At 49.7% G+C, this 15,200-nt stretch overlaps 1 protein-coding gene across 2 annotated transcripts; it reads right to left on the bottom strand.

Moving 5' to 3' along the window:
- Nucleotides 1-4,861: 4,861 nt before the first annotated feature.
- On the bottom strand, nucleotides 4,862-14,052 carry COPS7A (COP9 signalosome subunit 7A). 2 transcript variants are annotated; one of them, XM_039461623.2, is made up of 8 exons: nucleotides 13,878-14,052; nucleotides 13,267-13,471; nucleotides 9,958-10,033; nucleotides 9,647-9,735; nucleotides 7,872-8,074; nucleotides 6,230-6,335; nucleotides 5,917-6,068; nucleotides 4,862-5,754 (listed from the first exon to the last, which is right to left on the bottom strand). In XM_039461623.2, the coding sequence occupies exons 2-8, from the start codon at nucleotides 13,426-13,428 to the stop codon at nucleotides 5,715-5,717; spliced, it is 828 nt and encodes a 275-aa protein (XP_039317557.1). In that variant the 5' UTR covers nucleotides 13,429-13,471; nucleotides 13,878-14,052; the 3' UTR covers nucleotides 4,862-5,714. The 2 variants fall into 2 exon arrangements, with proteins under 2 accessions (XP_039317557.1, XP_039317558.1); XM_039461624.2 differs by having other exon boundaries at nucleotides 13,905-14,052.
- Between the last annotated feature and the right edge of the window lie 1,148 nt (nucleotides 14,053-15,200).

Below are 15,200 nucleotides of genomic sequence, written 5' to 3'. Positions count from 1 at the left end.
GATTATACTCCGGATATTTTGAATATTATGTTTTGAGGCTCTGGGTCTTATTAAAATCCTGTTTTGTTTTGTTTTGTTTTGAGACGTATTTTTAGTCTTGTTACCCAGGCTGGAGTGCAACGGCGCGATCTCAGCTCACCGCAACCTCCGCCTCCTGGGTTCAGGCAATTCTCCTGCCTCAGCCTCCCGAGTAGCTGGGATTACAGGCACGCGCCACCATGCCCAGCTAATTTTTTGTATTTTTAGTAGAGACGGGGTTTCACCATGTTGACCAGGATGGTCTCGATCTCTTGACCTCGTGATCCACCCACCTCGGCCTCCCAAAGTGCTGGGATTACAGGCTTGAGCCACCGCGCCCGGCCCCTTATTAAAATCTTAAGGAGAATGTTGAACATGTTGAATGCTAACTTTGTTTTAGCAGGTAATCAGGTTCAGGCAGCAAGTTTTGACCTGCCTTTTTGGCACTGTGGTTCCAACGTGTTGTATTTTAAAAGTGTTTGCAGTGCTACCTGCATCAGTCCGGCTCGGGCGCCACCCAGTGGCCAGTCAGGCCCAGACAGTGATCCATTCCGTAGCTCAGTTCACAAAGCCTTAGGTGGGCTGTTTAGGGACAGATCTATGTTTGCACAGCTGAGAGTTGAGCCTAGGAGTTCACACATTTTTATGGAATTGTTCTCTTGATTTTCCTCCTGTGATCTGACATTTTCTGGGTCCCTGGGGCTTCCCTCCCCATTCCCATATGATCGTGACACTGTACTCTAGCCCGGGTGACAGAGCAAGACATGGTTTCAGAAGCAAAATGAAACAAAAAACAAGATGTATTTACCAATTTATTGATAAATGGACAGTAAGTATAGGATTGTGTATCTTTCCCCATCCGCTAAATGACACGATTCCTATTAAAGGACAGGCAGTGGGTCACAGAATGAACCCTTTCTGCCTGCAGGCCTTTAGCCCACTATTCTCCCCATCCAAGAGGCTCACCCTCTCTTTTATGAGGCTAACTCCTACCTGGGCTTCTAGTTTTAAAGGTCATATCCTTGCAGGCTCTTCTGACCTCAAGCAAGATGTAAATCCCAGTTAAATGCTTTTATATTGCCCCATACTTCTCATCACACTTGTCATATATAACCACGTACTTAGGAGCCTCAAAGGACAGGACAAGTCTTTCTTGCTCTCTTGCCCTGTACTCAGAAGTTTTGCCTTTGCTCTTCTCTCTCAGATGGTGACCTTGGGCCCCCTTACATGTCTTCCAAGGGCCTGCAATAGCCTTTTCAGAGCCTTTCGGAGCTGAATCAAGGAGGGTGATGAGGGCTCACTTCCAGCTCACACCCTGGAGATTCTAACTCAGTAGAAAAGGGTGGGAGTGGGGTCCAGGAATGCACATTTTCAGAAGCTCCCCTGATGATTTTGATGCTGGTGGCCCAGAAAAACTACCTGTGGTAGGCAACTTCTAACATGGTTCCCAATGATTCCTGCCTCTGACAGTCACACCCTATATAATCTTCACCCCTTGAGACTGGACCTGGTAACTGGCAAAAGTGATATGCTGTCACTTCTGTGATTAAGTAACAAAAGACTGATTTCACCTGGCTGGTGTCATCTTTCTGGCTCTCGCTGTGATGTAGAAGGCTACCTGGGTGGCCTCTGGCCAACAGTCAGTCAGGAAGTGAGGTCCTCAGTCCAACCACCTGTGAAGCAGTGAATCCTGCTGACACCCACTGAGTGGGCTGGGAAGCAAATCCTTCCCACTTGACCCTGAGAGGACCATGCGCCTAGCTAACACCTTGACTCCAGTCTTGTGAGAAACCTAAGCGGAAAACTAAGCTCGGCTATTCCCAGATTCCTTACCCACAGAAACTGGGATCGTAAATATGTGTTGTTTTAAGGCATGGTTTTAGGGTAATTTAGTACATAGCAATAGATAACTATTGTGACCAGCCCTAAAATCATCCAAGATTGCTATCTAGTAAGGATCAGCATGTGTGTGAGTACGCAAGTGGATGACTCTTAGTTAGGAAGAATCTTGGTGCCCTGGGCTCAGTTACACATGGAATCCCTAAATCTTGAACCAAATTTCCCGGTCAAAAACTGATCCTCACCACCTCCCAAATAATCTACTGTCCTTCCCCATGCCTTCATTGCCAAGAGACTTCTCTCTGTGCATCAAAGGCAGACGGCTTTTGTCTTTGTCCCATAACCTTGGGATGTGAATGGCTTCCCCTCCCTCTTTGGGTGAATTCAGGCAGTACCAGCCTAGCCCACACTGGACTTTAGAGCCTTTTTTTTTTTTTTTTTTTTTTTTTTTTTGAGATTGAGTCTCATTCTGTAGCCCAGACTGGAGTGCAGTGGTGCAATCTCGGCTCACTGCAACCTCGGCCTCCAGGGTCCTGGTTCAAGCAATTCTCCTACCGCAGCCTCCCAGGTAGCTGGGATTACAGGCACAAGCCACCATGCCCAACTAACTTTTGTATTTTTTAGTAGAGACGGGATTTCACCATGTTGGCCAGTCTGGTCTTGAACTCCTGACCTTGTGTCCTGCCCACCTCGGCCTCCCAAAATGCTGGGATTACACGTGTGAGCCACTGCGCCCAGCCTTTAGAGCCATTTTTCAAGGCTGCAATAAGGGAGGCCTAGGAAGCTATGGGACCATTAGCCAGGACCAGCTTATAGGTAAAGGTGATAGTAAGTTCCAAAGGAAAACTGGAGCATAGGTAGGAGGTGCTGGACAGGCTCAAAGCATCAGGAGTTAGCAACTTTTACACACTGGAGGGTGTGGGAAGAAGGCGTTCATTTCAGAGGGAGAGACTGATAATCAAGTCTTGCTTACCTAGGGAAAAGCTCAGAAGCCACGAGTTTCAATTCCTGAAATGGGGCTCACTAGACTGGTTCCATCAAGTCACTACCCTCCACCCCACCCCCCCACAAGACAATAAGCTTACCTGGCCAATTTTTAATCAAAAACGCAGCATCTGGCTGGGCATGGTGGCTCATGCCTATAATCCCAGCACTTTGGGAGGCCGAGGCGAGTGGATCACCTGAGGTCCGGAGTTCAAGACCAGCCTGACCAACACGAAGAAACCCTGTCTCTACTAAAAATACAAAATTAGCCAGGCATGGTGGCACATGCCTGTAATCCCAGCTGCTAGAAAGGCTGAGGCAGGAGAATCACTTGCATCTGGGAGGTGGAGGTTGTGGTAAGCCAAGATCGTGCCATTGCACTCCAGCCTGGGCAACAAGAGTGAAACTCTGTCTCAAAAAATCAAAAGCAAAAAAACACAGGATCCCGGCCGGGCGCGGTGGCTCAAGCCTGTAATCCCAGCACTTTGGGAGGCCGAGGCGGGTGGATCACGAGGTCAACAGATCGAGACCATCCTGGTCAACATGGTGAAACCCCGTCTCTACTAAAAAAATACGAAAAATTAGCTGGGCATGGTGGCGTGTGCCTGTAATCCCAGCTACTCAGGAGGCTGAGGCAGGAGAACTGCCTGAACCCAGGAGGCGGAGGTTGCGGTGAGCCGAGATTGCGCCATTGCACTCCACCCTGGGTAACAAGAGTGAAACTCCGCCTCAAAAAAAAAAAAAAAAAAAACACAGGATCCCACTTTTTTTTTTTTTTTCCAAGACAAGTCTCTGTCACCAGGCTGCAGCGCAGTGGTGTGATCTCAGCTCACTGAAACCTCTGCCTCCTGGGTTCAGGCGATTATCATGCCTCAGCCTCCAGAGTAGCTCAGATTACAGGCACGTGCCACCACACCCAGCTAATTTTTGTATTTTTAGTAGAGATGGAGTTTCACCATTAATCCAGGATAGTCTAGATTTCCTGACCTTGTGATCCACCCACCTCAGCCTCCCAAAGTGCTGGGATTACAGGCACGAGCCAACTCATCCAGCCCCCATTCCCGCTTTCGAATTCCATGACTGATAGCTTTAGGACCAGTGAAGAGTGGTCTGTCCTAAATCTCTACCTAAAGAACATCACAAGCTCTGGGAAGCAGCTGTCAACCCCAGGACCTGCAGAAGGCAACTACTTCACATGCAAAGGCTCAACTGTCCCTCACATCAGGGCTTTCCAATTCCAGGGAGTCCACAGCCAACACTCCAGGCCAAGGATCCCAATCCTCCCAGCACACTTCCTGGAGAGCTCTAGTGGACAGAGGGCAGGAGTCCAATGGCTTCTGCTTGCCACAGATCTGACAGTTCTGTGTGGTTCTGATGTGAAAATTCAAGTTCATTATCAACTCTTTCCCTTCTAATTCTATGAGGTGGAAGGATATAGACTCAAGCTCCTGTAGAGCAGAAACAGTGGCCATCATTTTCATGTCCAGTGCCTGTCAGGTACTGATGCCCAGTAAGTATCCATTACTACTGTTCTTTTTTTTTTTTTTTTTGAGATGGAGTCTCACCCTGTCACTCAGGCTGGAGTGCCTTATCTCGGCTCACTGCAACCTCCACCTCCCAGGTTCAAGTGATTCTCCTGCCTCAGCCTCCCTAGTAGCTGAGATTACAGGTATGTGCTACTACGCCCAGCAAATTTTTTGTATTTTTAGTAGAGATGGGGTTTCACCATGTTGGCCAGGCTGATCTCAAACTCCTGACCTCAAGTGATCCATCCACCTTGGCCTCCAAAAGTGTTGGGCTTACAGGCGTGAGCCACCGTGCCTGGCCATAGTCATTACTTCTGAATGGATGCTGAGATACGAAGCAACCTGTCCAAAGTCATACAGCCCAGGATCCAGGCCTCAGCCAGAAACTCAGCAAATCGTATCTGGTTCTCTTCATCTTCCAGCACTGTGTTTTAGAGTAAACTGGGAATGAGTCTTCTTCCCATCCGCAAATATCAAAGACAGAGGATACCCAGTTCAGGGTAGTTTGTAGATAGACTTTTCATAGATTTATTTCTGTGTCATGTTATATATAGATATATGCATATATACCTTTTTTTTTTTTAAATACAATCTATATACCCTTCCCTTCCCCACCAAACTCACAAAAGGAGATTAAACCCTTCCAGGACTGCCATCAAGCTTCCCGAGATGGCCAGGGCCAAGAAGGAACCATCTCTCAACATGTTAAGAAATAGCTGCCATTCTTAGGCTCTGGGGTTGAAGCAGCAGCATTCCCAGGACCCAAAGGGCAGAGAGAGGAAAAGAAATGACTGTAGTGTGACAGGATTTTAGGATGAAAGTGTTCAGTGACTCTGGGAATGCCACACTGGGCCCCAGAATTCTCAGAGTGCGAGTAAAGGTGGGGGCCCTATGGCTCTTCAGAGGCTGCTCAATGCGGGGGGTAGGGAGTAAGGTGTAGGAATTCAGGATCAGGCATGCAGGAATGGGGTGACAGGAAAAAATGCCTGTGGGTTATGCCTGAGACAGAGCAAACCCCATCAGGGCTACCCACCTACTCAATGACATGTCATGAACAGGGACAGATGTTGAGCTCTTAAGGAAATATCGGAGGAAGGGGAGAGAGCATGGCAGCGGGGAGCAACGGAACACACAAAGTCACAAAAACAAAAAGTACCAACAAAAACATGACCCGCACTTGCCTCCTCCCTAGAAGAAGGTGTGATCTATGTTTGGGGTTGGGGAGGTGAAGGGTCATGAACCTAGGATTATCAGCTGGCCAGGGGCACAGGAAGGCTCTCTGAGGACTCCTAAGAGGCAGGCAGGCAGCTGGGACCCCACATCCCCAGGAAGGAAACGACAGTCCCTTCAATTCGACTTGGACCAAATCTTGGCGCTCCCTCGGAGCCTGGCAAGAAGAGAAAGAGAGAGAGAATGCAGGGAATCCCCTCTGAAGGCTCCCCCAACTCCCTACTCCCATGCAAATAACTGAAGGAAGTGAGGACAGTCAGGTCCCTGGGGTAAAAGCAGGGCACCCCAGAAGTGAGCAGTTCCTGCTACCCTGGCTCACCCCTTGCCCTTTGAGGCTTTCTTGCTGGGCTGGCGCTGGTTGGTGCCAGGAGCTGGTTCCCTCAGCTCAGTCAGGTGTTGCTCAGGGTCCTGAGATGTGGCTGCGGCTGCTGCTGCCGTCGTAACTTTAATGGTTTTTTTAAGGTTGGCAACCTACCAGGATGAAAGGAATAGGGATAGCAAGGAAGGTTCCAGAAACTTCCAGACCCTACTCATTTTGTTGTCTGCTACAACCACTGTCCAAACCCCCTCTGCAAAGGACAAGTGGCCCAGGCTGGAGGAGCCTGGGTCCGCCTGCTCCCCTGACTGCTCACCTCACTCTCAATCTGCTGCTTCAGGCCCAGCTGCTGTTCCTTGTGCTGGTTGGCACGGCTCACCTGCTCCTCAATGCCTGACAGCACCACCTCACAGCCCACACACCTGCGGGAGTCAGGGGAGAAGAAAGTGTCAGCAGACAAGACCGGCGATCACAGACTCACAGAAAACAGACTCAAAAAGAACCCTAGATGCAGGGCGCAGTGGCTCACCCCCATAATCCCAGCATTTTGGGAGGCCGAGACGGGCAGACTGCTTAAACTCAGGAGTTTAAGACGAGCCTGAGCAATTGGCAAAACTCTGTCTCTACAAAAAAATACAAAAACTAGCCAGATGCAGTGGCACGAGCCTGTAGTCCCAAGCTACTCAAGAGGCTGAGGTGGAAGGATGGCTTGAGTCGGGGGTGGAGGCTGCAGTGAGTCAAGATCATGCTGCTGCACTCCAACCTGGGCCACGGAGCCAGAACACAGCTTCTGGCATTTTGAGTCTGAGTTGGGAACCCTCACCACGGCACCCAGAAACCATCTGTGACAACGTGCCTAGCAGTGAGAGGGACACTCAGTATGGTCAGAGAGGGATAAGGAAGTTCCTGGAGTGATGTGCAAGATGGTGGGAGGAACTGAAAACAAAATAGGGTTGGAAATGTTAAAGAGAAAAAGAGGGGGCCGGGCGCGGTGGCTCAAGCCTGTAATCCCAGCACTTCGGGAGGCCGAGGCGGGTGGATCACGAGGTTGAGAGATCGAGACCATCCTGGTCAACGTGGTGAAACCCCGTCTCTACTAAAAATACAAAAAACTAGGAGGCCGAGGCAGGTGGATCACGAGGTCGAGAGATCGAGACCATCCTGGTCAACAAGGTGAAACCCCGTCTCGACTAAAAATACAAAAAATTAGCTGGGCATGGTGGTGTGTGCCTGTAATCCCAGCTACTCAGGAGGCTGAGGCAGGAGAATTGCTTGAACCCAGGAGGTGGAGGTTGCGGTGAGCCGAGATCGCGCCATTGCACTCCAGCCTGGGTAACAAGAGCGAAACTCTGTCTCCAAAAAAAAAAAAAAAAAAAAAAAATACAAAAAACTAGCTGGGCATGGTGGCGCGTGCCTGTAATCCCAGCTACCCAGGAGGCTGAGGCAGGAGAATTGCCTGAACCCAGGAGGCGGAGGTTGCGGTGAGCCGAGATCGCGCCATTGCACTCCAGCCTGGGTAACAAGAGTGAAACTCCGTCTAAAAAAAAAAAAAAAAAAAAAGAGAAAAAGAGGTGACCTAATGAATACAGAAACCCTGAAGTTAGATAGACACACAAAATAAGAGAAGAGGAAAAGGCGCATGGCCTGTGGACAGTGGTAGTTATAGACCGACTGCTGGCATCTAGCCTAAGGCGACAACCTTTGCGGTTAGGATCCCCTCAAGTGTACCACTCCCTTTTCATCCCTGAATTACTATATCAAGGACACTGACTTCTGCCGCCTCCCAGGGCCTCCCTACTCCTGCATTCCCCAGAAGCCTTTGGAAGGATGAAGTCATTTCCCTTCCCCCGCGTTCCACCTCTGCAGACCAGCCCGGCTCCTGCCCTCTCTCGCCCTGAAGCACCTTTCTCTTTCTCAGAGTGAGAAGGAAGGGGACAGCACCAGGATACGGTTCTCACCACTCCTGCAGGGTTCGGGCAATGGCACTGAGGTCCTGGCGCTGGATGTCCCGCCCAATGCTGTAGTCAACCTCCAGCCGCTGGTTGCGCTGGTCCAGGGAGCCACGAAGCACATCAGCATACACAGCCTCAATCACAAGGTCTTCCAGCTGCCGCACGTTACGCAGGGCAAGAGCCTCCAGCAACACTGCATATGGGATACACTGGGGCCGTGGGGATCAGGCCAGGATTTGTGAGGCTCCACAGTGAAAAGGGCTTCCAAGACTCTTCCCTCCTTTCCCCACTCCCCCAGCCCACCTGCCCTCCACTCCCATTCCTAAATCACTTCCTCTAAGCAGCTGGTTCTAAAGCAAAATAAACAAAAGTATTCCCACTTCAAAAACAGCATCATTAGAAGGACATTCTTTTTTTTTTTTTTGAGACGGAGTTTCGCTCTTGTTGCCCAGGCTGGAGTGCAATGGCGCGATCTCGGCTCACCGCAACCTCCGCCTCCCGGGTTCAGGCAATTCTCCTGCCTCAGCCTCCTGAGTAGCTGGGATTACAGGCACGTGCCACCATGCCCAGCTAATTTTTTTTGTATTTTTAGTAGAGACGGAGTTTCACCATGTTGACCAGGATGGTCTCGATCTCTTGACCTTGTGATCCACCCGCCTCGGCCTCCCAAAGTGCTGGGATTACAGGCTTGAGCCACCGCGCCCGGCCTGAAGGACATTCTTAAATAAAATACAGAATGCTCCCCTACCACGCTCACCCCTCCCACACCACAGAGGGGGAAAAATGACACCTGTCTGGGTGTCACTCCTTTGGCCAAAGCTCAGGGTGTCACCCAGTCCTTAGTCAAGATCAGCTGGACATAGGGGAGGAAGCGGCGGTGAGAGAGGTCTGTTTATCATTTATACTCTGCCTACTTGCCACAGGCATTCCTTTGGAGGTATCTCTCAATAGGAAGCCTGGTTTAAATTTTTTTTTTTTTTTTTTTGAGACGGAGTTTCCCTCTTGTTACCCAGGCTGGAGTGCAATGGCGCGATCTCGGCTCACCGCAACCTCCGCCTCCTGGGTTCAGGCAATTCTCCTGCCTCCGCCTCCTGAGTAGCTGGGATTACAGGCACGCACCACCATGCCCAGCTAATTTTTTGTAGCTTTAGTAAAGACAGGGTTTCACCGTGTTGACCAGGATGGTCTCGATCTCTTGACCTTGTGATCCACCCCCCTCGGCCTCCCAAAGTGCTGGGATTACAGGTGTGAGCCACCGCACCCGGCCAGCCTGGTTTAAATTAAATCCTGAGGACAACTGAGAGTCAATTAACAATTTCGAGGCCACAGACTGGGCAGATGGGGGAGGTGGGTGGCGATACTGGACAAAAACCAGCCTAATGGGAATAGAGAGATACTTCTGGGATATATATTTCCTATTCTAACAAAGAGAAGCCTAGCATGTCATCAGGAGAGAGCCCAGTTTCCAGCCTGGAGGCTGTGTCCGCACAAGGCTTGATGAAGGGGGGAGGATGGTATTGCTGAACACCAGCTGAACAACATGCTAGTTGCCATTCTGACCAAAAACACAAAAGATGTTTATTTAGAACTTCAGTTGATTGAAAAGGAAAAAGACAGAAAACTAAGGACACTATTCAGCCTAAACAGTTGCTAATGGAGTTTATATACAGACCTTGGAGGAGGGGAGCGCAGGAAATAGCCACAGTCCACCAAGAGCTGTCCTAGTGCAGACTCCCAGGGACATATAAAAGGATGCTCCAGACTGGGGGACTGCCACTCACCTTTACTTTAGCAGCCAGGGTGACAACTGACAGGTGTCGAAGCTTATTCTTCTGTGCCTCTGTTAGTGGGGGAAGATTCCGGGCTTCAGCTAGGGAAAAATGACAAAGTCTGAGGAATCCTGATGGCGGTTTTGTGGGAAGCCCTAGCCTCCTTCCCTTGCTCCCTCCCCTCCCACTTTCCATGCCAGTTCAGGTCTTGATCCTGACCCTCTGCACCCGGAAGGTGGGATCTAAGTGGGATATCCCAGAGAGTCCCTCCAGAGATTGCCCTTCTATTTCCATTACTCCGGAGCACCAACCCCTCTGGTTACCTAAGTAGTCAGCGTATGTCCCATAAGCAAACACTGTGAGCAGCCGGAAGGTGGAGGCAAAGTCACTCTCAGCCAGCTGTGAGAATGAGGAAAAAGAGGAGGTGACAGGAAGTCTTCCCTCTCCACCCTCCCAGCCTTGCCATGTTTTGAATGCCACTTTTTGGCCCCACCATTCCCGGCCAGTGTTAACTCTCCTGGCTCACCAAAAGGAGTTCTCCCCTCTCTGATCACTGCCCCCAAGAAGGGCTCAATTCCACCTGCAGGCCTTGGTTTACACTGTTCTCCCAGTCCACAACACCCTCTCACTCCATATGCCATCCAATTCCCACCCTCAATTCAGAGTTGAGGACATTTAGTTTTCAGAGTCCAACAGACACACACACCAGACACGGCGAGTTGTGTTGTCTGGCCCTCAGAGTGTTTGGTATTTCTAAATGTGAGTATCTTTGGGCAGTCTGCAGTACTCCCCAATTCACCAGACTCCTGCCTCCGCATCACTCATCTCTGAAAGCTGCACAACCCATCTGACCAGGATACTATCTTGCATCACCCAGTCTAGTCCGCTCAGATCTCCTCTCTTCCTATCACCAATCACTCATTCTGGCACCTTTTTTTGAAGGGGGGACAGTCTCGCTCTGTTGCCCAGGCTGGAGTGCAGTGGCACAATCTCGGCTCACTACAACCTCCACCTCCCAGGTTCCAGCCACTCTTGTGCCTCAGCCTCCCAAGCAGGTGGGATTACAGATGTGCACCACAACACCCGGCTAATTTTTGTGTGTGTGTATATATATATATATGTATATATATATGTATATATATATGTGTATATATATATTTTTTTTTTGAGACAGAGTTTCACTCTTGTTACCCAGGCTGGAGTGCAATGGCACGATCTCGGCTCACCGCAACCTCTGCCTCCTGGGTTCAGGCAATTCTCCTGCCTCAGCCTCCTGAGTAGCTGGGATTATAGGCACGCACCACCACGCCCAGCTAGTTTTTTGTATTTTTAGTAGAGACCGGGTTTCACCATGTTGACCAGGATGGTCTCGATCTCTCGACCTCGTGATCCACCCGCCTCGGCCTCCCAAAGTGCTGGGATTACAGGCTTGAGCCGCCGCGCCCGGCCTTGTATATATATATTTTTAAACGGAGTCTCTCTCTGTCACCCAGGCTGGAGTACAATGGTGCGATCTCGACTCAACTGCAACCTCCACCTCCTGGGTTCAAGTGATTCTCCTGTCTCAGCCTCCTGAGTAGCCGGGATTACATGCACCCACCACCACACCTGGCTAATTTTTGTGGTTTTGGTAGAGACGTGGTTTCACCATGTTGGCCAGGCTGGTCTCGAACTCCTGACCTCAGGGGATTCACCTGCCTTGGCCTCCCAAACTGCTGGGATTACAGGCTTAAACCACTGCACTCAGCCTCATTCTCATTCTGGCACTTAATCAATCAATCCCTGCAGAAGGTTGCTACCTAAGAATATCTTTCAAGATTATAGACCCAGTGTCTGGTATCACACAGAGCTATGCAGTAATTGGCTCTGAAGAAATACTTGTGGCCAGAGCGCAGTGGCTCACACCTGTAATCCCAGCACTTTGGGAGGCCAAGGTGGGAGAATCATGAAGTCAGGAGTTTGAGACCAGGATGGCCAATATGGTGAAACCCTGCCTCTACTAAAAATATAAAAATTAGCTGGGCATGGTGGTGGGTGCCTATAATCCCAGCTACTCAGGAGGCTGAGGCAGAATTGCTTGAACCTCGGAGGCAGAGGCTGCAGTGAGCCGAGATCGCGCCACTGCACTCCAGCCTGTGCGGCAGAGCAAGACTCAGTCTCAAAAAAAGAAAAAGAAAAAAAAAGAAACACTTGCTAAATTAGTAATTTAGATTTATATTCATTCATCTTATCTCTTCAACTGGAATGTCAGCTTCAGAAGGGTTACCTCCATGCCTTGTACTTTTCTTGTATTCCCAGACCATAAGAAGGGTAGTAAGTAGCCACTCAATAAACGCTACTTTTCCTTTTTTTTTTTTTTTTTTTTTTTTTGAGATAGAGTCTCGTTATGTCTACCAGGCTGGAGTGCAGTGGCGCCGTATCTGCTCACTGCAACCTCCACCTCCTGGGTTCAAGCGATTCTCCTATCTCAGCCTCCCAAGTAGCTGAGAATAGAGTTGCACACCACCACACCCAGCTGGTTTTTGTTTGTTTTTATTACACTTTAAGTTCTGGGATACATGTGCTTTTTTCTGTTGTTTGTTTTTGAGACAGAGTCTCACTCTGTTGCCCAGGCTGGAGTGCAGTGGCACGATCTCGGCTCACCGCAACCTCCACCCCCTGGGTTCAAGCAATTCTCCTGCCTCAGCCTCCCAAATAGCTGGGATTACAGGTGCCTGCCACTGTGCCCGGCTAATTTTTGTGTTTTTAGTAGAGACGTGGTTTCACCGTCTTGGCCAGGATGGTCTTCAACTCCTGACCTCAGGTCATCCACCCACCTTGGCCTCCCAAAGTACTGGGATTACAGGTGTGAGCCACTGCAGCCAGCCAAGGGCTTCTTTTTCATCACCTTCACTGATACTCTTTAGTTCAACTGCAGGGAAGTCAGCCAGTTTTCTCCATACCACAGAGTGATTCAAAAGGTTAAACCACAGGCCCTAAATAACTTAGCTCACTTTACCCACATACCACTGTCATGGCATGTCAGGACTCCTTTGACTGTAAATTCTTAACTGACACGTTGGTGTGAATGGTTCTCTCTGCTGTGTTCCTAGCAGTTCGCCACGTGTCTCTGGGAAAAAGACACATTCTCCCTTAGCTACCTTGACTGGATTAGCATATGCTGCACACAGGGAAGAACAGGGCATGCTAATTTAACGTGTTCACTCTCCCCTTGTACAGACTTTGCACTTTCCCATAATCTCACTTTATTTCCACAATAACAGTGAGGGGCAGTATTGTCCCTATTTATAAAAGAGAAAGCTGAGGCCCTAAAACAAAAGCGACCTGGTCAAGGAGACATGGCAAGAGCTATTACACGGGTGAAGACCAGCTGGAAATCAGGTCTCCCATTCTGAGTAACATGCTCTTTTGCTTAAAATGAAAAATACTGGACTTTACAGATCCCTCATCTCCAAAGGGAAACTGACTGGTTTGCTTATTTACTGGTTACTTTTGCAAGTTGGGATTTAATCATCACTGTTTACTTGTTCAACTGAATGGTTATGGGATTACAATATGCGCCCTGCCCACCCATTCTCTAATTCAATCCTTTGCCCACGCTTCTCTGTGGGCTATTCAGGCCGGCAACCCACCTCTCTAACATTGGGCATGTCCAGCAGTTCTCCAAACACGTAGACACCAGGGGCCTCCAGCACCTGATGGATGAGTGTGGCCAGCGCTGCCCCCTTGGCCGACTTGGCTAGGAGCAGAAACTGCTCCTGGTTCTGCCCTGTCACCTTCACTTCCGCACTCATGACTGCACTGAGCTGGGGGGACCTGGGCTCAGGATGTCCAGAGCTGTAAGGAAAGAGGACGTGAAGCCAGAGGTCCCTGATCGCTGGTAGGATGGGAAGCACAGGGCCAAGGGACTGCATTGTAAAGGCACTAAGTCAGTTCTGCATGAGTAATCAGATACGCAGCAGTCTTCAATTCTGATCTAGGAATCCTAAAGTCAGCCCCCTGGGCCTAACCCCAAGCCCCACCACGTGCACCCCACTGAACCCCAAGATACAGGCTGCAACGGAGAAAGGGGTGTCGCATGGTGTCCACCCTAACGACGACGCTGCCTCAGCTCTCCGCTCCTGTCCCGCACGTGCCCATAACCACGTGACCTTACCCCCAACGAAGCTTACACGTGGCTCCACCCCCTCCCTTAAAGACACCGCCCAGAGACTGTGGGCTCCCGCCGACTGCTCCGTCGTACCCTGGGTCAGACTCTGCGGGCTGCTACCTGGAAGCTTCGACCTCCAGCGCACCGGGCGGGGCCGCCGCTCAGTCACCTCCGGCAGCTGTTCCAAGCCTTTCCTGCCACCTCCCTGCAGAGTCGCTCTGGCCGCTAAACTCTATGGCGGGCTTCCGGCCGTACTTCCGCTGTAACGGCGCAAGTTTCGGCAGGACATGCCCCGCCCCCGCTTTCTGACCGCTGAAGCTCCGGTGCGGGACGCAGGCATTCTACTCTCCGATTGGTCGCTGGGGGAAGAATGACGGGCCTCTTTTTTTCTACTTTGTTTCAATAAAACTTTATTAGTGGAAGAGCGCTAGCCACTGCATGAGGACGTCTGCAGCGGGTCCCTGGTCCCGGCTGACTCTGTGTCTGTTCTTAGCCGCTGGAAAGCTGGAGATCAGGACTGCACTGGATGCCTGAGGCAAGAGAAAAGCTGTAATGGAAGGAGTGAAGAGGAAAAAAACGGGATGGGGGAATAAGGGGCAGAGAGAAAGCAAACAGCACGCCTGTAATCCCAACACTTTGGGAGGCCGAGGCGGGTGGATCACGAGGTCAAGAGATCGAGACCATCCTGGTCAACATGGTGAGACCCCGTCTCTACTAAAAAAAATACAAAAAATTAGCTGGGCATGGTGGCGCGTGCCTGTAATCCCAGCTACTCAGGAGGCTGAGGCAGGAGAATCGCCTGAACCCAGGAGGCGGAGGTTGCTGTGAGCCGAGATCGCGCCATTGCACTCCAGCCTGGGTAACAAGAGCGAAACTCCGTCTCAAAAAAAAAAAAGTTTAGCCGCAGAGATCGCCTATGTGGGATTCATGCATTCACTTTTTTGAAGAGCAGGAGAAAAGACGTGAGAAAGGTAAAAGAAATAATAATAGGTAACATTTATTGAGTGCTTACCATTGGTCAGATATCTTTTAAATTTTTTTTCTGTTGAACCTTCACAAATGTTTCCAATGTGACTTCAGGACACCCTCTACCATGATTACATATATATTAATACTTGTAGAATGATGCTTTCAGTATATGGACTCTTAATTACCTGGGGAGGAAAAGACTATATTATTCTCATTTTACAGAAAAGGAAAATGAGACTCATAAAAATTCAAAGATTTGTCTGGAACTTGTCCAACTCAAAACCATCTTTCTATTTCAACATGATAATTTAATAAAAACAAAAACAACTAACATTTCTATAGTGTTTTATATTTCACAGCAGGCTGGCAGAAGGTCAAATGAGGGTAAAGCTAATGACATCGTGGCCTTTGTGTTAAGCTATGAGCATTATTTAATTCATCTGATAC

This window comes from Saimiri boliviensis, chromosome 7 (assembly GCF_048565385.1).
Source record: "Saimiri boliviensis isolate mSaiBol1 chromosome 7, mSaiBol1.pri, whole genome shotgun sequence".
NCBI lineage: Eukaryota > Metazoa > Chordata > Mammalia > Primates > Cebidae > Saimiri > Saimiri boliviensis.
This window is presented reverse-complemented; position numbering and strand designations above follow the sequence as displayed.